Here is a 21,279-nt window from a genome sequence, read left to right as displayed (position 1 = left end):
CTCTCATCATTGATGTCTCTATTCCCCTCTCCCTCTCCCTTCCTCTCTGAAATCAATAAAAAAATATATTTTTTAAAAAAGATGTTGCGGAATGGTGTTGGGGGGAAGTCAGGCGAGAGTGTGCACAGAGCAATGATGATTTCTCTGCAGGTAGACACAGGAGAGCCAGAGGTGTTCACCCAAAGTGGACAGTATGGGCAGGGAGGGGTGGTCCTGACTCTTGAATAGGTGTGATAAGTACAGTCCACTTCAGAATCCTATTTTAAGTGCGTCATAGGGATGAGGAACCGTGCTGCCTTGGTCAGGAACCAGGGCCCACAGCTGAAGACGGACACACAGATGAGGCGTGGAAGAAGTCAGACAAAGGACTCACGGAGCCGCACTGGGAATGCAGGTCCACGTGTGACCTCATGATTCCTGCCTGCATGCTCGTGTGCACATATGTTTGTGTGTGTGCATACACATGTGTAGATTTCCTAGCTCTGTCCACTGACAGGGCCACAGCAGCAATGAGCACACCACGCACACCTCAAAGTCATTCCTCGCTAACAGGCACCAACTCTCCATGGAGAAATGGTTGATGCCAAACCTGGAGCAGAGAAAGAACCGGGCGAGCCTAAGTATCTAATTTCAGAAAATGCAAAGTGCTCAAACATAAATAAATGAATAAATAAATAAATAAATTCCAGGGCATGTCACAGGACACAGCAGCCAGCTGAAGGGGTTCCCACTGCCACATCTGGGACAATTTGAGCACGAACAACACTAAATACAGTTATTAAAAGCCATTGAAAAGCAGGAATCAATGAGTGCGTGCAGACAATGAGCAGAGGAGCCAATGGGGACAAGGGTGCTGGTCATGACAGGATGTCTCCATGGAGCTGCGGCAGCTGGAAGGGCATGACGTGCAGCATCGCCAACAGAAAACACCATGACACCAGGTCCGGGCAGAAACGCTGGCAAGGACGAAGTGTCTGTCCAGCCTCGCAATGTCTTCTCAGACGGCCTTGCCAGGTACCAGGGAGAGAACCCCGTAACCCCGAGAAAGGAGGGCTGTGGCGGAGAAGGCTGAACCCTGATGGAATCATGAGCACAAACCCAAAGTGAAACTTCATGCCAGATGGGGAGGAAACTGCATTTTCCCAAAGTATGAGAGTCATAGCACAAACAGAAAGTATTGAGGACATGGTCCAGACTGAGTGCTGTAGAGGCAGGAAAGCAAAACGCAACACCTCACCCTCGACTGGATCTTGAAATAGAAGGAGAAACTTTCGAGTCTGCTGACCAAATTGAAATATGGGTGCTGTCCATGCTAAGTTTACTGATGTTGACAACTGTACTCTGGTTGTGTAAGAACATCCCTATTCTTAGGACATAGACACAGGAGGATTCAGGGATAGAGGCGATGATGTATGCAACTTGCCCTCTAATGCTTTTAAAAAAAATGGCACATGTGTGTAACTTATATGTGCATGTGTGTATACACATACAGACACATAGAGACAGCGAGAGAAAGAACGACAAATGAGAATAGCAAATGAGCTAAAATATCAAGAATAGGCCACTCTTTTTTTAAAATATATTTTTATTGATTTCAGAGAGAAAGGGAGAGGGAGAGGAAGATAGAAACATCAATGATGAGAGAATCATTGATTGGCTGCCTCCTCCATGCCCCCCAATGGGGATCGAGCCCCCAATCCAGGCGTGTGTCCTGACCGGGAATCAAACCCTGACCTCCTGGTTCACAGGTCGACACTCAACCACTCAGCCATGCCAGCTGGACTAGGCCACTCTTGATAAGGGGAATTTTTATTTTTATAATTTATTTCTAAGCAGAAATTATTTTTAAGTAAAACGCTTAAAAGTTAATACAGGTTATGTATTTCTGGATATAGTATCAGTTTATTCTGTCTTATTTGAAGTCCTTAAATACAAGCATGTACTTATTTAATAAAATTAGAAGGGCTATGAAAATGATGCTGTAAGGGGGGGGGGGAGGGGTCAGGACCAGAACACAGTGTGTGGGTGCCTCAAGGAGACCCAATGCTCTGGGGCCTCTTCGAGCCAATGTCAGCTGTGGTTTGTGGCAGGCACCTGGGAGACACACAGACCAGCTCCACTTAATCCACCAGCAACACAAGCGCTGTGTGTACCAGTCCCCGCACCTACCCGCCCCGCTCCCCAGGAAATTTCAGGAACTGCCAGCATGTTCCTTGGGTCCCCCTCTGCCCTCTCGGAGGAGTGCCAGTCCCCATACTGGTCACTGTGCACTAAGTAACTGACTTCGTACGAACTGCTGCTGGCAAACATGGGCGTTCACCTTCTCACTGTTCTGCAGAGAACATATATTGCTTTTGTAATAAGGGAAGAAAGCAACCGTAACAAAAGGAAACAGCAGGATGGGTTAAAAAGAGTTCCCCTGAGGGCAGGTATTTACAGCCCAGGTGAGAACAGCAGCAAAACCTCACTTTCATCCAATGCTTTTTGTTGTTAATCTTCATCCCAGGCTATTTTCCCATTGATTTTTAGGGAGAGTGGAAGAGAGAGGGAAAGACAGAGAGAAACATCGATGTGAGAGAAACACATCTATGGGTTGCCTCCTGCACGAGCCCTGACCAGGGCCTGGGAGGAGCCTGCAACAAAGGTATGTGCCCTTAACCGGAACCAAACCTGGACCCTTTGGGCTGCAGGCCAACACTCTATCCACTGAGCCAAACCAGAGAGAGCCATCCAATGCTTTTCACTGACAACTCTGCTTCCAGTACCTGAGTTGTGTCCTTCCAGTCCCCATGCTGGAGCCATAACCTCCACTGTGACTATTTGGAGAAAGGGGGGCATCGCCTGGGATCAAATGCGGTCATAAGGGGCAGCCCTGACCTGATGGGACTGGTGTTCCTGCGGGTTGCTCTCTGCCTGTGGGCTCAGGAAAGGCCACAGCAAGAAGGCAGGCACCTACAAGCCAGAAGTGGAGCCCCAGCAGAAACCAAACCAGCCTGCAGCGTAATGAAGGTCTGCTGCTCAGTCCCCCAGTCCTGGTACTTGGTTGGTCACAACAACCTTGAATCGTGGGAGCCTCCTCAGGCCATCCACGGCTGACCAGACCAAGACAGAAAACCAACAACCCTTCCAGCAGCTTCAGACATGGGCAAGGGGGCTTTCAGCACAGCAGTGTTTGAAAACCACTAATATCATTAATATCTGTGTCTGATTCCAAACATACGACAAACATACGACACAGAAAAGTACAAAGAAAGGCCTTTGCTCTTTGGAAAATACTGGGCGTGTTAACCCGTCTTCTCCTTTCAATCTAGTCACGTTGCTGCAGGTCATTCCATGAACTGACAGGACTCAGGACTAACTCTATGGCTTGTTCCATTGCTGAGGGGGCTACTGAGGTTTCCTCTCCTGTCCTCTGCCGACACCAGGGCACAGGCACAGGCGAGCCCAGCGCAGGCACTGCCCGGGGCACGCACGGCACCACACGGGCTCCCCTTCCTGCTGGTGCACCTCCCCACACACTTCTCTGCAGGGCGAAGGGCGATAGGCTGCTTCTCAGTCAGGAGATGGATGTCCTGCTGTGCACAATGGACTTCCTTCGCGTATGCAGGTAGCATCAAGACCCTGACCACTGTGCACTGCGGGGGGAATGCAGACTGGTGCAGCCACTGTGGAAAACAGTATGGAGTTTCCTAAAAAAATCAAAAATGGAACTTCCACTTGACCCAGTTATCCCACTTCTAGGAATATATCCCAAGAAACCAGAAACACCAATCAGAAAGGATAGATGCACCCCTATGTTCATAGCAGCACAATTCACCATAGCGAAGATCTGGAAACAGCCTAAGTACCCATCAGCAGATGAATGGATTAAAAACTGTGGTACATCTACACAATGGAATACTACACTGCTGTAAAAAAGAAGGAATTCTTACCATTTGCAACAGCGTGGATGGACCCGGAGAGCATTATGCTAAGTGAAATAAGCCAGTCGGAGAAAGATAAATACCACATGATCTCACGCATTTATGGAATATAATGAACAACATAAACCAATGAGCAAAACCAGATCCAGAGACAGAGAAACATCCGTCAGACCGTCAAACCTCAGAGGGAAGGCAGGGGAGGGGGGGATTAGGGGGAGAGATCAACTGAAGGACTTGTATGCATGCATATAGGCCTAACCAATGGACAGAGACACCAGGGGGGTGAGGGCATGAGTGGGGGGCTGGGGTAACAATGGGCGGATAAAAACACATATGTAATACCTTAATCAATAAAGAAAACAATTATATTAAAAAAAAAAAAAAAAGAGGGAGAGAGGACTCTGCCATGGTAGTGGGTGCTCACAGCGCCACCCAGGCCGTCACCATGGTGAAGCTGAGCAAAGAGGCCAAGCAGAGGCCAAGCAGCTCTTCAAGGGCGGCCAGTTTGCCATCCGCTGGGGCTTTATCCCTCTCGTGATTGACCTGGGATTTAAGAGGGGTGCAGATCCTGGAATGCCTGACCAACTGCTCTGAGCTTACTTTGGCGATAAAGGACTGTCTGGTCATCTGGATTTGGAAGCAGTCAATGGACAGTAACAACGTGGAAGGTGTGCCCTCTGGCTGGCATAAGAGATGGGACATGGTTCACACGTTCACGAATTGAATGGCACCGGCTCTTCTCAGACGCCTCTGCGGCAGAGTGCAACCTCTACTGACTTCTTTATGGCGGATTGTATCCAAATAAATATTTTTAACAATGTTAAAAAAATAAAATAACTACATAAAAGAAAACAGACCCTGACGATTCTCAGTGTCTGCCTCGCTGGCTGCCTCTCCGAGGAACTACCCAAGGGGCTTTGTACTTACACCTGGAGAGTCTGGCTCAGGAGACCACACACACACACACACACACACACACACACACACAATGGAGACGCCTGTGACCACTCAGAGCTGTGCGCAGCTTGCAGTGTCCCTCGGTGCCCAGAACTGCATCCAAACCTCATGAACTGGGCCAATTCCTAACAACAAACCCAGCTCCTTCCCTGACGGTGCCAATCAAACACGAAGGCACAGAACATATCCACACAGAAGAACCACCGGGGAGCACACGTGCTCTGCTCACTGCAGTGTGATCGGCAACATGTTGCGCAGGTTTGCCCGAGGAGAGGACATTGCAGCCCTGATTCTGCAGGAATTTACACTAGAGCAGGGCTGGAAAGAGGTGATCAACACTCATTACACACACTACAGCAGCGGTCGCCAACCTTTCGGATCTCATGGGCCACCGGTGGCCCATGGACCACCGGTTAGTGACCGCTGCTCTACAGAATACACATGTGGTCACGGCCCTGAACACCTCATAAGGTTAGTGTCAGGATCCAGAGAGCCTGACGGACATGATGCGGGTTTTTCAGGAGGCAGTCAATGTTCTCTTGGACTTATCCCCATAGTCATCTGCTGCTAGAATTTTTTTAAAATATATTTTCATTGATTTCAGAGAGGAAGGGAGAGAGAGAGAGAGAGAGAGAGAGAGAGAGAGAGAGAGAGATCAATGATGATGAGTCATTGATGGGCTGCCTCTTGCACGCCCCCTACTGGGGATAGAGCCTGCATGTGCTCTTGACCGGAATTGAACCCGGGACCTTTCAGTCTGCAGGCTGACACTCTATCCACCGATCCAAACCGGCTAGGGCTAGGAACTTTTATAAAAGTCTGGGATGCATCAGTGAAGGGCACAAACATCCCTGCTCTTAGGTTCCACTCAACGAAGTGGGGGAGACTGACAATGAACAATGACGGGTGTTGAGTAGAGGACACCCGGAAAGATGTTCAGGGTGGTGAACAGGTGGACATGCTGCTGTAGCTACAGGGCACTCAGGGCTGGCCTCCCAAGTGGCCTGTGTCCGACAGGCTTGGCAGGAGGTGAGGACATCACCATGCAGCTCTCCCAGGGGTAGTGGACCCGGCAGAGGCAGAGGGAGATGCCCGGTGGCACCCAGGGCCCCAGTGAGGCCGGTACAGAGTGAGCAGCGGGGAGGCGGCAGGTGAGGTCAGATGGGATGGAGCTTCTAGGCCCTAAGAACTGGCTTTGATTCTGAGGACACACAGTACCAGCGACACGCCTGTCTTACGTTGACAAAGACGAGATGAAGATCAGACCTGGGTGGCAGCACCGGAGGTGACACTGCAGGGTCGGGTTCCAAGTCTCTGTGAGGATGTCAACAGACTGGCCAGAGCGTGGGAGAGAGACCCCAGGAAACCTCTCATGTTCAGGCTCAACAGGGTTGCCTAGCTCAGGTGGAAGGGTTTGGTGAAAAGGGTGGAGGGGGTCAGGAGCAGGTTGGTGCTAGGTGCCAGCCCGGGACACAGGGCCCGCCCCCGCCCACAGCGGATGCTGCACAGACACGGGGCTGGAAGGGGCTTGCTAGCCGGGGAAGTTAGCCCTCCATCATGCACGGGCCAGACCACTGCCGCTCCTTCCCTGGACAGACACGACCCACAAGGAAGGCAGGATGAACTTGCTGATGTGCCCATGACAACAGAAAATAGCCCCGGTGCTGAGAGACGTAGGAAACCCGAGGGCAACTGCAGTGCAACTGCATACAAAGAGAACAGGGGGCTGGGGACACCCAGCTGCCTTCCCTCTATGGAGGGGAAACTCCCACTTATAGTATCAACCAGGGGAAACTGAGGAATCTACCTGATAAATGTGCAACATGTATATGAAAAGACTCTAAATATGAAAGAACATAAGACTTGAACAAATGAAAAGCCCAGCTGTTTGGGGAAAGGAAAGCTTAAAGTAAATTCTCCCCCAGCTCTAGCCGGGTTGGCTCAGTGGATAGAGCGTCTGCCTGCGAACCAGAGGGTCCCAGGTTCGATCCTGGTCAAGGGCACGTACCTTGGTTGCAGGCTCCTTCCCGGGCCAGGGCCCTGGTCAGGGCTTGAGCAGGAGGCAACCAATCGATGTGTTTCTCTCACATCAATGTTTCTCTCTGTCTTTCCCCCTCTCTCTCCCATTCTCTCTAAAAATTAATGGAAAGCCCTAGCTCAGTGGTTCTCAACCTTCCTAATGCCATGAAACTTTAATACAGTTCCTCATGTTGTGCTGACCCCCAACCATAAAATTATTTCTGTTGCTACTTCATAACTGTAATTTTGCTGCTGTTATGAATCGTAATGTAAATATCTGATATGCTATATGTGTTTTCCGATGGTCGCGACCCACAGGTTGAGAATCGCTGCCTTAGCTGGTTTTGCTCAGTGGATAGAGCCTCAGCCTGCAGACTAAAGGGTCCCAGGTTCAATTCCAGTCAGGGGCACATGCCCGGGGATTGTGGGCTCAATCCCTGGTAGGGGGCATGCAAGAGGCAGCCAATCAATGATTCTCATCATTGCTGTTTCTATCTCTCTCTCCCTCTCCCTTCCTCTCTGAAATCAATAAAAATATATTTTTTAAAAAATCAATGGAAAAATACCCTCGGGTGAAGAATAACAACAACAATAAAATAATACAGTCAATTCTCCCTCAAAAAGCCTATCAGTGAATTTAGGTTCAAAAACAGATATGCCAATCCTATGGGGAAAGAGCTGTACAATACTAACGGGGAAAATTCTGAGAACGAACAGTAAGGGAGGAGGACAAAACCTGCAGCGAGTGACGCGAGACACAGGCACTGGAGGCTGCAGAGCTGGTCTGCAACGAGTCTGGCAAATGGAGGGTCTGGCCATAGCACAGCGCCTACTGTTACTCACAACTGCCTGGAAAAATAAAGGGATCCCCTAAAGCTGCTTTCACCAGAGTCAATACCAAATGAGTCTAAGAGTCAAATTAGAAAATGAAACAAAAAATACACTGAAAGAAAAGATTAAAGACTTAAAACCTCAGAGTATGGTAAACTCAAAAGGCAAATGACAGATGGACAAAAGTATTTGTGACAAAAATGACAAAGAGCTCGCTTTCTCGAAGTACTAACACCTATAAATCCATGAGAAAGAGGCAACAACACCGCCATAATGCATTTCTGGCTTAGACCAAGTCTCAGCAAGGAACAGGTGCAGGGGGCCCTGAATTTTCATCTAATTCCCTTCCATACATTTTGAAATGTGTTCCAGGCACATGTATTACTTACTTTTAAAAACAAGGCAACTAGCCGGCCAGTGTAGCTCAGCAGTTGAGCATCAACCCAGGAACCAAAAGGCTGCCGGTTCCATTCCTGGTCAGGGCACATGCCCGGGTTGCGGGCTCCATCCCCTGTGGGGGGCGTGCAGGAGGCAGCCAATCGATGATGTTTCTCTCTCATCAATGTTTCTTTCTATCACTCTCCCTTCCTGTCTCTCTAAAAAAAAATCATTAAAAACATATTTTAAGAAGTAAAATAAGGCAACTAACAATTTTATGAAAAGCTACCATGTAGCCGTGTCGCTGGTCCGGGCCAGAGTTATCAGGCCCCACTGCGAAGGCTCTGGGTTCCAAGGCACGTACCTAGGTTGCAGGTGTCCGACTGTGGCCGGTCCGGTGTGTGTGGGAGGCAACCAATCTCTGTGTCTCTCTCACATGATGTTTCTCTCTCCTTCTCTCCCCTCCTCCCTCACTCTCTCTAAAAATCAATGGAGAAAAAACAAACCAAAAAAAGGCTGCAACGTAGAGAATCTACAGAACCACCACATCTGAACTAAAACAGGAAAGGCCATCCTCACGGACGGGCACGGTGGATCTCAGAAAGCACAACCTCGGCTGGAATCCTTCTTTAAAGGAAATAGCCGCGTCTAAGTTGTTTCCTTTTCAACCAACTTTTGTGAAACCATAACCGAAGGGACAACCGCTTTTCTCACACAGCTTCGTACACCAACAAAGAGCGAGAATACATCCTCGCTTCAGCTCCATGCAGAACACTCTGTGGTCAGAACAAAACACAGAATCCGACATTTTTGTTTGTGCTTCATTAACCAAATCCAAACCAACCTTCCTTAATGTGATTGTTCTACACCAATTTTTAAACTTAAACTGCTTAGCTAGGCCTCGGTTTCCTAACTTGTATAACGGAGATAAGAACAGGGTTTATTGATAAGGTTGTGGTGAAGATTCGGTAATTTAACGCGTGTAAAGCACCGAGAAGGGCTTGACAGCTCCTCCATGAACAACCCAGCAGAAATCACACTGAATCCTGCCCTGTTCCCATGGCACCGAGTTCAGGAGACGGAGCGCCCGCTCGCTGGTCAGCAGGCTGAGACAGGCCAGAGGATCTAAGGAAGCCAGGCCTCCCAGGCTGAACTCTGTCAGCGAAGCCTGCAGAACAGACACCTCTGGAAGTGTGGACTGCCCCCGGATCTGTACACAGCATAAAGGCATAGTTCTCTTTATGAAACAGCATAGTGTGCACTAAAGGTTTTGTGACTCTAGCTTTGCAGTGGGGACTTACAGATTTGCACCAACTGCAGACTTGTGGGGTCATTCACAAGTAGCTGGAACTGCAAACATCAAGTTTGCACTAAGGCCACCTTGTCCAGGGACACGGTGCAGGGCCCCTGCCTCAGAGAAGGGCACCCAGCCTGGCGCTGAGTCCCCTTCTGACCATGCCTGTCAGGCAGAGGGCCTGGATGCCAGAGGCACCATCCCTTTCTAACAGGCCTCATGGCTTCCCCGCCCAGGCTCGGCCACCTGCAGGCTGCCCCGCCCTGAGGGCCGGCCGCTGGGGACCTTGACCCCCTGGTGAATCGGCACGGCCTTCGGAGGGATGGGCCCTTGTTTATCCGTTTATGAGCTCAAAGTACTGGCCACTGCTCCCCAAGCCGAGAGGCAGCCGGTAAGGCGGGAAGTGCCCTGACAGCTGGTCAGAGCCTGTCACTGTTGGGGGTGGGGGGGCCGCTCCCCGCCCCGCTCATCCCCCGCCCCCGGGCCTGGCCCACCACCTCCACCCGCAGGGCAGCCCGCACCCACACAGGCCCGAGACGTGGAAGATGCACAACTTGATCCGTCTCACACGCACCAGGTCTGCGCCCGCGGCGGGGTGGACAACAGTCAAATGACGACTCCACCAGCTCCAGCCATGACCTTGAGTCGAGTCTTCCTCCGCCGGAGCCGGGGAGCCGGACGGGCATGGCCGGCTCACCGACCACATTCCCAAAACAAACAGTAGCCCTACGCATGCAGGGTTCATTTTGCAAGTAGCATTTCTTAAAAATGGCAAACTCTGTCCGTCACCATCGTTTCCCCGGAAAAGAACATTGAATACGGAGCCGGCAGAAGGCAGGGAAGGTCAGACCCGGGGCCGCCGCCCCACAGGCCCGCCGCGCACCCCGCAGCCCGCACTCCCCGGGGCCAGGCGGGGCCGGCGCGCGGGGTCCCCGCCCTTGCGCTGCCCCTCGGGGCGTCCGGGCCGCTTCCCCGCCGCCGGCGAGCGAACCAACCGAAGCGACGGCCCCGGGCGCTCCCCTCCCCCTCGCCCGGCCCGGCCGCCGCGTCGGCCCAAGGTCGCCGGGGTCCGCGGAGCCCGCGCAGGAGGCCGGGGGGGAGGGAGGCCGCCCCCCGCCGCGCCCACCCCCGCCCGGCGCGGCCCCGCCGGCCCGGCCCGAGCGCCGCACTCACCCCGGTGACGCCATGAGCGCGGCGAGGTCTCCGCGCCGCCGCCGCCTCCGCTTCCTCCGCGCGGCTCGGGGAGGGGCCTCGCGCGGCCACCGGCTGCCCGCGGGGCGCTCGGGGCGGCGGAGCTGGGGAGGGCGGGGGCGCGGAAGGCGCGCGCGGGCCCGAGGGGGGTGTTGGGGGGCGGGGGGGGGGTGGATACGAATCCTGGGGACCGGGTTAGGAGGGCTCTGGGGAGGGGCACCCGCTGGAGTGAGGGAGGTCGGGTAATTTCTTCAATGACTGTTGCTGGCTTTAAGATAGACTTTAATGATTAGTATAAGTTCGCTGAGATTAAGTATTGTTTCTGGACGTGTTTAATGGGCGGGAGGCATTTCACCGCCGGTGGCCGCCCTGTGCGCACCAGCCCTGGTGGCACATCTGCTGCTGGCGCTCCTGCCCAATAGCCTGTCGGCGCGGCCCCACTTCCCACGCTGGTCGCCGGTCATCTCCTCGAGCCAGGCTTCCAGGGGCTGAATGTCCAGGTCAGGGGATATCAGGATTTGAAGTCTTTTCAGATACCATGTCTCTGTACGCACACAAACCTAAGTACCAGTACACGTCCACCCACGTGTAGATACCACACACACATACATGCCAGATACACACATGCATGCTGTGCCCCAGCAAAGTCACCAACAGGGATGACAGGGCCAGTTTCCCAAAACCCTATCAATGCCACACGTTTGCTGATCGTCGCCCATTTCACAGGCTAAAAACCAGTCTTCCCCAAATGGCGGACGAGCAAGTTCCAAGCTCTCTCTCTCCACAGAAACGTGGAGAACACGACCAGAAACTATCCGCACTCCTTTCGTAGGGACTTTGAACAGAGCGGAACCAAGCAAACTCTCAGGCAAGGAAAAGCCACCTTCACAAGGACAGGGAGGTTTGGTGGCCTTTTTACTTGCTATTGCCCCTCCTTCCCCAGGGTCCTAGTGGCCCTGGTCCAGAGGCCTGTCTGCTCTGCTGTCTCTAGTTCAAGGGGATACGGGGGCTGAAAAATGGGGTGGGGAACAGGAATGGAAGGACTGACCATTGATGTTGTGGTGAGGGGTCAGCACAGGGCCTTCCTGGGCAGCAGACCCTCGGCTCTGAAAGGGTGGTGGTGGAGGAGTTCCCATTAAGTCCAGCTTCTTTGGTTCCCAGTAGGAAAGGCGAGGTTAGCGGGGAGAGAGGGACTATGGTTCTGGTTGTAGGTGGAAGAACTTTTTTTTCCTTAATTGATTTCAGAGAGTAAGGGAAAGGGAGAGAAACATCAATGATGAGAGAGAATCATTGATCGGCTGCCTCCTTCACGCCCCTACAAGAGGGATCCAGCCCGCAACCCGGCATGGACCCTGATCAGGAATCAAACCATAACCTTCTGGTTCATAGGTCGACATTCAACCACTGAGTCACATCAGCAGGGCTGGAAGAATATTTTTAAAAAACAGCAAAATGGCAGTAATTCCTTCTCATCAGTAATTATTTCAATGTAAATGGATTAAACTATCTAATCAAAACGCAAAGATTGGCAGAATGGATTTTTTAAAAATGATTCGAGCCCTAGCTGATTTGGCTCAATGGATACAGCGTCGGCCTGTGGACTGAAGAGTCCTGGGTTCGATTCCAGTCAACGGCACATGCCCAAATTGTAGGTTCGATTCCCAGTAGGGGGGCGTGCAGCAGACAGCCAATCAATGATTCTCTCATCATTGCTGTTTCTATCTCTCCCTCTCTCTTCCTCTCTGAAATCAATAAAAAAATATTAAAAAATAAATAAAAACTATTTGAATATACACAGTCTACACTCTAAAGCAGAGGTCCTCACACTTTTTAAACAGGGGCCAGTTCACTGTCCCTCAGACCGTTGGAGGGCCGGACTATAGTTTAAAAAAAAACTATGAACAACTTCCTATGCACACTGCACATATCTTATTTTGAAGTACAAAAACAAAACGGGAACAAATACAGTATTTGTATTTGCATGTGGCCCGCGGGCCGTAGTTTGAGGACCCCTGCTCTAAAGAAACTCACTTTAGATCTAATGATAGAAAAAGGTACAAAGTAAAAGAATGGAAAAAGATATCCCATGCAAATATTAACCAAAAGAAAGCTATACTAATATGAAGAAGAGAGCTACCCAGCAATTCCTCTTCTGGAGATCTACCCCCCAAAAATTGAAACCGTTTCTAAAGATACATGCGCCCCTACATTCACTGCAGCATTATTCACAATGGACAGTACCTAAGTGCCCTTCAACTGATGACTGGATGAAGATACGGTACAAGGGAATATACCACTTAGCCATAAAAAAGATGGAATACTGCCATTTGTGACAACATGGATGAATCTTGAGTATCAAGCTAAGTGAAATAAGTTAGACAGAAAGGATGAGAACCATGTTATTTCACTCATATGTGGGACATAAAAAACAAAAAAACAAACAGCCCTGACTGAATGGCTCAGTTGGAGCTTCATACATACAACAAAAGGTTGTGGGTTTGATTCCTGGTCAGGGCACATACCTGGGTTGCAGGTTTGATCCTTGGTCAGGGTATGTTGCCGATCAATGTTTCTCTCTCACACTGACTTCCCCCCCACCCCTCTCTCTCCCTTCCTCTCTCTCTCTCAAATAAAAAACGAAATATCCTTGTGTGAGGGTTAAAAAAAAAAAAAGATGTCAAATCAACAACTTAACTCTATGCCATAAGGAACAAAAAAATTGAGAGCAAACCAAATCCAAAGTAAATAAAAGGAAGGAAATATTAAACATTAGAGCAAAGAAAAAATAGAGACTAGAAAAACAATAGAGAAGAATCAATTAAAATAATAGTTTGTTCTTTTAAAATATCAACAAAATTAACAAATCTTGCTAAACTCCCTAAGAAAAAAGGAGAGAGCCCTGGCCGGGTAGCTCAGTTGGTTACAGCATCATCCCTATAAGCCAAGGTTGCAGGTTTGATCTCCAGTCAGGGCACATGTACAAGAAGCAACCAATGAGTGCATAAATAAGTGGAAGAACAATCTCTCTCTCTCTCTCTCTCTCTCTCTCTCTCTCTCTCTCTCTCTCTCATCTATCTATCTCTATCTCTCTCTCTGCCTCTCTATCTTTCTCTTCCTATCGCTACAATCAATAAATAAAATTAAAAAGAAAAAGAAAAAAGGAGGACTCAAATTACTAAAACCAGAAATGAAAATGGGGACATTACTAATGATTTATAGAAATAAAAATAACTGTAATAGAGTAATATGAACAGTTATGCAACAACTTCGATAAAAAACTGGAAAAAAAAAAAGGTTTCCTGGAAACACAATCAACCCTAACTGAAATAATGAAGAAATGGAAAATCTGAATAGATTTATAATAAGTAAAGGCACTGACTTAGTAATGAAAAATTTTTAAAAACCTGCCAAAACAGAAAACTGTGGGTCAGATGGCTTCACTGGTACTTCTACCAAACATTTAAAGAAGAACCAATTCTAACATTATCTTCCCCAAAAAAGCAGAGAAGGAGAGGCTTCCCAACCCATTTTATGAGGACAGCATCACCCTGAAAACCAAAATCACACAAAGACCATCGAACATGGGAAACTGCAGATTAATCTCTCCGACAAACACAGACGCAAAAATCTTCCATGAAGCACTCGTCAGCGGAGCTGAGCAATAGAGAGAGAGCTAGGGACTGGGGAGGATGGCAGAGCAGGAAGCACCAGGAGTCTGACTTCTTGCCTGGACGGTGCTACTGGAGAACCTGCTGGTAGGACTGTGTTGGGACTCTGGAGTCGCCAGAGATTTGCAGCTTTGCATAGAGTAGATCTACCTTCTTAGCAAATTTTTAAGTTTCTCCACACAAGTTACATTTTTTAAATGAATTTTTTAAAAATATTCACAATGAAGAAATCTGAAAAATGTCAAGAAGTGCTCAGACTTAACCAGTCATACTTACCAATGTCACTACCCTCTGATGCAAGGCCCTGCGAAGGGCACAAGGTCACCTCTGAGACAATCTTCTGTAAATGCATAGACTGACTCATCAATCAGAAAACCCAAACTGAGGGAAAGTCCACAAAATAACTCTTCAAAATACTCTTCAAAAGTGTCAAGGTCATCAAAGACAAAGAAATAACTAAAGAACTGCCTAAGATTGTAGGAAGCTAGAGGGACAGGATGAGCAAATGCATCACGGGATCCTAAGTCAGCTCCTGAACCAGAAAAAGGACCTTAGTTAGACAATTAGTGAAATTTGAATAAAGTCTGTAAATAGTTCATAGTATTATACAGATGTTAATTTTCTGAATAATTGTATTACAGTAATATAATACTAGAGGCCTGTTGCACGAAAAGATTCGTGCAATAGGCCTGGGTCCCGGGTGCCGGAGGAAAACCAGTGCCGCTCCAGCCGGAGCTGCCTTCAGTCTTCACTCCACTGCTTCGCGCCTACGTATGCAAATTAACCGCCATCTTTGTTGGCATGTCTCTCTGATTAGTCAATGGGAGGCATAGGGAAGGTACGGTCAATTTCAATCTTTGTCTATTATCAGATAGGATGCTAATGTTAGGGGAAACTGGGTAAAGGGCATACAAGAATTCTGTGTGTTATTGTTGTTACATTTTAAATAGCTTTACAGACATATAATTTTCCAATTAGCAACCACTGCCTATTCCCTTACTCCCTCAGCCCTATGTGACCACTAAATGACAGTCTTTATACAGTTGCCTATTCTGAATTTTTTTTAAAATATATTTTATTGATTTCTTACAGAGAGGAAGGGAGAGGGATAGAGAGTTAGAAACATCGATGAGAGAGAAACATCGATCAGCTGCCTCCTGCACACCCCCTACTGGGGATGTGCCCGCAACCAAGGTACATGCCTTTGACTGGAATCGAACCTGGGACCCTTCAGTCCGCAGGCTGACGCTCTATCCACTGAGCCAAACCAGTTAGGGCATCTGAATATTTCATATAAATGGAATCATACAATATTTGGCCTTTCGTGACTGGCTTCTTTCATTTAGGGTAATGTTTTCAAGGCTCATCCACTGTTATATATTGAATTGTGTCTCCCAAAGAATATTTTGGAATCTTAACCCCCAGTACCTGTGAATGTGAATTTATTTGAAAATTGGGTCTTGCAAATAGATCAGGTCAGGGGGGTGCCCTAACCCAATATGATTGAGTCCTTATGAAAAGGGGGGCATTTGGACACAGAGATAGACATGAAGACGACATCAAGACACCAGCAGGACACCATCCACAAGCCAAGGACTGCCTGGAGCCGCCAGGAGCTAAGAGAGGCCTGGAAATGTTCTACCTCGCAGCCCCAAGAAGGAACCAGCTGGTCAATAACTTGGTTTCAGACTTCTAGCCCCCAAAACTGTGTGAGCCAATTAATTTCTGTTAAGCCACCCAGTTTGTGGTACTTTGTTATGACAGGCCCAAGAATCTAATATATCCATGTTGTAGCATATATTGGTACTTCATTCTTTCTTATGGCCAAAAATTTCCATTAGGTGGACATATCACATTTTTGTTTATCAAGTCAACATTTGGGTTGCTTTGACCTTTTTGGTTAGAATGCATAATGCAGCTTATAAACACACTAGTAGCCCGGTGCACAAAATTCGTGCACATTAAAAGGGAATTAATTAGCAGAGATATTTTAATATTGCTAGTTGCCCTTTCTCTATAATAGAAGTGTGAGAGATGAAAGGAAATTAGTAAAATGTATATGAAAATAATATATAAATTTATTAATAAATAAACAGCAACAAAAGGATATAACAACAAGAGGCATGATATAAAAACAACAAAAATATGATATGAAAACAACAAAAACATGATATAAAAACAAAAAACATGATATAAAAACAACAGTGATGCAAACAATGACTGCTAAAGTGATTAAACTTATTCTAATATCTCCCTGTACACCATATTAAGAGTGAGAACACTTTCAGAGTGCTTGACTAATTTCCCTTGTGATGAAGTATTTAGAACTTTAACATCACACGCTCTTCAAACTCAAGACAAAGCAACATATAACTGGCCAAGTGTGAAAATGGGTCCAGGTAGGAACATGCCTATTCTGTCTAGAGTTTGTCCTTGTGATTTATTAATAGTCATCACAAATGCTGGCATCACCGGAAACCGTCGTCGAATCAATTTAAATGGGAGGCCAGTGTCAGATGGGGACAAATCAATTCTTGGAATCAGAACAACCTCTCCCTCTGCAGACCCTGTTAATACTTCAGCTTCGATAATGTTAGGTCGTAATCTTTTGATAATAAATCTGGTACCATTACAAAGACCCCATTTACTATTGAGATTTCTCAATAGCATGATGATTGCACCCACTTTCCATTTTAATTTATGACATGGCATTCCCGAAGGAGTAATACTATTAAGAAATTCGATGGGAAAATTTTCCTTTTCAGCATCATCTGTGGAATCAATGGAATAATCACTCAAATATGTGTGAAAATCTCCATCGAGTATATCCAGGATTTCTTCATTTAATTTTTGAACATGCTCATTTTTTGGACAAAGAATTGCATGTTTAGATATATTTTTAATATTATCTATAGATATAGTATTTCCAAAGATAGCTTCAATAATAGATCCATTACAAATCATTTCACAGGGGATTTCAATAATATCCATTCCTAAATGAAAACTGCTATCAAGTTTGCATCTCCAAGTCTTACTAACCATCCACTGTAAGCAGAATCCTCTGATCTCATATTTATTGTAAGAGACAACTTTCTGAAACATCCCCAAACATTGCAGTACTTTAAACTCGTTTGTACTATGGCCGATCGCATAGCATGTGGTACAGTACTGAGACATTGTCGAAAATCCCCTCCAAGAAGGAGAACTTTCCCACCAAATACAACATTCAGACTCATAATTTCTCTTAGTAATCTGTTTATGACATTTGTAGCATGACTGGATGCCATGGTGCATTCATCAATAATGAGAAGTTGGGCCTTTTTAATAGTTTTAGCAACTTCACTCTTTATATTGAGTCCAGAATTTGAAGTTTCATTTAATGAAATCAGTAATTTATATTAGGAATGAAAGGTGCTGCCACTAAGAAGTAAATTTGCAGCAATTCCTGTAGACGCTGTGGGTAAAACAGTACCACCACAACCTCTAATATAATGTATTAAAACTTTATACAGACATGCAGGTGAATAGGATTCCTAGCTGGCAGGCCCCTGACAGCAAGCTGGCCACCTGTGGATTCAGTGAGGAATGGGGCTCCCTCCTCCCTCCTGTCAGGGTCCACGGTGCAGGTGAATGGGGTTCCTGGCTGGCAGGCCACTGACAGCAAGCTATCCAACAGCAGATTCTGTGAGGAATGGAGCTGCCTCCTCCCTAATGTCAGGGTCTGGTTTGAAGGCCAGACTCAGTACTTCCACGCTCGGCTGGGAGGGCGGGTTCCTGCCTGAAACCTCGTGGGGGGGGGGGGGGCGGGGGGGGGCACAGCTGTTTCCAAGAAGACCCCTGCAGAACTGACTTCCTTCCGGTTGGTCACGCTTCTGGCTGTGATGGTACACCCAGGGTTTTTATCTAAGTGGATGTGTTTAAGTTTCTGTGCGGACACGTTTTAATTTCTCTTGGGTATAACCTAAGAATGGAATTGCTAGGTCCTATCATTGTGTTCAGCTTTTTAAGGGGAGCTTCCACACTGTTTTCCAAAGTGGCCGCACCATTTACATTCCCACCAGTGAGAGCGTGAGGGTTCCAGTGTCTCCACATCCTCCCCAAAGTGTCATTGTCATTGTCCTTTTGATTAGAGGCATATTAGGGTATGAAATGGTAGTTCACTGTGGCTTTGATTTTCATTTCCCTAATAACTAAGGATGTTGACCTTTTTTGTGTTATGTGCCTAATGGCCATTTTCTATATCTTCTTTAAAGAAATTCCTATTCAAATAATTTGCCCACTTTTTAATAGTTTGTCTTAATTTTATTACATTATAAGAGTTACTTTATGTATTCTGGATACTGAACCGTTATCAAATTGCAAATACTTGCTCCCATTCTGTGGGGTGTCGTTTTGCTTCCTTGATGGTGCTGTTTAAAGCACAAAACTTTTAAATTTTTATAAAATCCAATTTATCCATTTTTTAATTTTTAAAAATATTTTCAACATTTCTGTACATTTAATACTACTTTCAAATTTAAAAAAACTATGCATAAAACTTTATGTAAAATGTTTGGAAAGCTACGCATTAAACTACCAGCAGGAAATAGAAATGAAATTTTCATTTGCTATTCAACACAAATTTGTTTCTTTTCCTTTTTCTGATTAAACAAGTGATGCAAATTCCTGAGGAAATTTTGGAAGTTAACATCTTAAGTAAAGTCACCACCCAGAGATAACCATCATTGTAATTCAGATTTATAGTCTTAAAGGAATAAATAAACATTTATAAAAATTTAGGGTCGCTCATAGCCACTTGGCCTGGAGGGCAAACCCTCCCTGGTATTAGCTACAACAATCAAGGTTTAACTATAAGACTGCGAACAAAGACCACTAGGGGGTGCACCAAGGAAGCATAACAAAATGCGGAGACAAAGAAACAGGACAAAATTGTCAAAGGAAGATATAGAGTTCAGAACCACACTTTTAAGGTCTCTCAAGAACTGTTTAGAAGCTGCCGATAAACTTAATGAGATCTACACGAAAACTAATAAGACCCTCGATCTTATATTGGGGAACCAACTAGAAATTAAGCACACACACAGACTGAAATAACGAATATTATACAGACGCCCGACAGCAGACCAGAGGAGCGCAAGAATCAAGTCAATGATTTGAAATGCGAGGAAGCAAAAAACATCCAACCGGAAAAGCAAAATGAAAAAAGAATCCAAAAATGCGAGGATAGTGTAAGGAGCCTCTGGGACAGCTTCAAGCGTACCAACATCAGAATTATAGGGGTGCCAGAAGATGAGAGAGAGCAAGATATTGAAAACCTATTTGAAGAAATAATGACAGAAAACTTCCCCCACCTGGTGAAAGAAATGGACTTACAGGTCCAAGAAGAGCGGAGAACCCCAAACAAAAGGAATCCAAAGAGGACCACACCAAGACACATCATAATTAAAATGCCAAGAGCAAAAGACAAAGAGAGAATCTTAAAAGCAGCAAGAGAAAGAAACCAAGTTACCTACAAGGGAATACCCATACGACTGTCAGCTGATTTCTCAACAGAAACTTTGCAGGCCAGAAGGGAGTGGCAAGAAATATTCAAAGTGATGAATACCAAGAACCTACAACCAAGATTACTTTATCCAGCAAAGCTATCATTCAGAACGGAAGGTCAGATAAAGAGCTTCACAGATAAGGAGAAGCTAAAGGAGTTCATCACCACCAAACCAGGATTATATGAAATGCTGAAAGGTATCCTTTAAGAAGAGGAAGAGGAAGAAAAAGGTAAAGATACAAATTATGAACAACAAATATGCATCTATCAACAAGTGAATCTAAGAATCAAGTGAATAAATAATCTGATGAACAGAATGAACTGTTGATTATAATAGAATCAGGGACATAGAAAGGGAATGGACTGACTATTCTTGGGGGGGAAAGGGGTGTGGGAGATGCGGGAAGAGACTGGACAAAAATCGTGCACCTATGGATAAGGACAGTGGGTGGGGAGTGAGGGCGGAGGGTGGGGCGGGAACTGGGAGGAGGAGAGTTATGGGGGGGAAAAAGAGGAACAAATGTAATAATCTGAACAACAAAGATTTAATTAAAAAAAAATTTAGGGTCATTTGTTCTATGAGGGCACAGCCAGGTAAACAAAGTGGCCGTGGATGACCCGTTGACCAACAGGAACTGGTATTGCACAGAAACAAGGAGCCACTGGGGCCGGGGAGGCGCTTAACCAGGCTTTGCAAGGTGAGTGATGGCTCTGCTTTGGGGGAAGGAGAGCGGGCTTTGCAGATGGGGCAGCCGGGAGTAAAGGAATGCGACAGGGGCAGGGATGGGACCCGCTGACAGTAAGCCAGGCGGGGCGATACTGGTTCTGAAGGGCCTGTTGACAGTGGATGCACGTGATCCTTGTAGAGCACAGGGCATCCCGGCAGAGTGTTAGGCAAGGACGCGTCAAGATAAGACTTACATTTGAGGCAGTTCATGAAGTTGTGTGTAGAGATTAGAGGAACGAGAATGGACGCCAATGGCTCGTCTGGGGACCATGGAAATGTCTGTGATGCATTTTATATTCGAGTGCGCACACGCAGTGTCCACATGTCCTGCTTGGCCAGAGACAGGCTCGGGTGACACCTTTGTCCTGATTATACTGCACCTCGTCTCAGTCTCAAAGGTGTCTCAGTTTGGAGGGTAAATATCTATACTCGCACAACAAAATGTCCACAATCCTTACACAGTGAGACGCACTGATACTTTGTATTCTATTTTATTTTATTTTTCTGCTGATTGCAACCCATTAAACTTACTTTGTGGCACACTAATTGTTCCTCGCCCAGTTTCAAACGCTCAATCCTGGGTGCCTGCAGGTCTCGGGAAAGGGAAAGGATGTGCGCGGTGTGAGGCCGCGTCAAAACCGCCGCGCAGACCCGGGAGCGCACATCGCAGCCCCGCGGCACCCGCGGCCGCGCGCTGTGTGTCCCGCGGAGAGGGCGTGAGTATCTCCACCCGCACCCGAACGGGG

General features: G+C 47.0%; 1 protein-coding gene and 1 pseudogene across 4 annotated transcripts in view; one reads left to right on the top strand and one right to left on the bottom strand.

Moving 5' to 3' along the window:
- Nucleotides 1–21,275, bottom strand: part of URGCP (upregulator of cell proliferation) — a 28,989-nt gene extending 7,714 nt beyond the window's left edge. The window contains exon 1 of one of the 4 annotated variants that reach the window (XM_059656014.1): nucleotides 21,065–21,275. Coding sequence is in view for 2 of the 4 variants with exons in the window: in XM_059656010.1 (XP_059511993.1) it covers nucleotides 10,576–10,589 (14 nt within the window). In the remaining 2 variants the exon portion in view is untranslated. Of the gene's footprint in view, nucleotides 1–9,976; nucleotides 10,466–10,575; nucleotides 10,709–21,064 lie in introns of those variants that run through there. The other 3 variants (XM_059656010.1, XM_059656011.1, XM_059656012.1) reach the window with 3 other exon arrangements.
- Nucleotides 4,369–4,651, top strand: LOC132211253 (mitochondrial import receptor subunit TOM7 homolog; annotated as a pseudogene).
- Nucleotides 21,276–21,279: the final 4 nt, after the last annotated feature.

Source organism: Myotis daubentonii, chromosome 10 (assembly GCF_963259705.1).
Source record: "Myotis daubentonii chromosome 10, mMyoDau2.1, whole genome shotgun sequence".
NCBI lineage: Eukaryota > Metazoa > Chordata > Mammalia > Chiroptera > Vespertilionidae > Myotis > Myotis daubentonii.
This window is presented reverse-complemented; position numbering and strand designations above follow the sequence as displayed.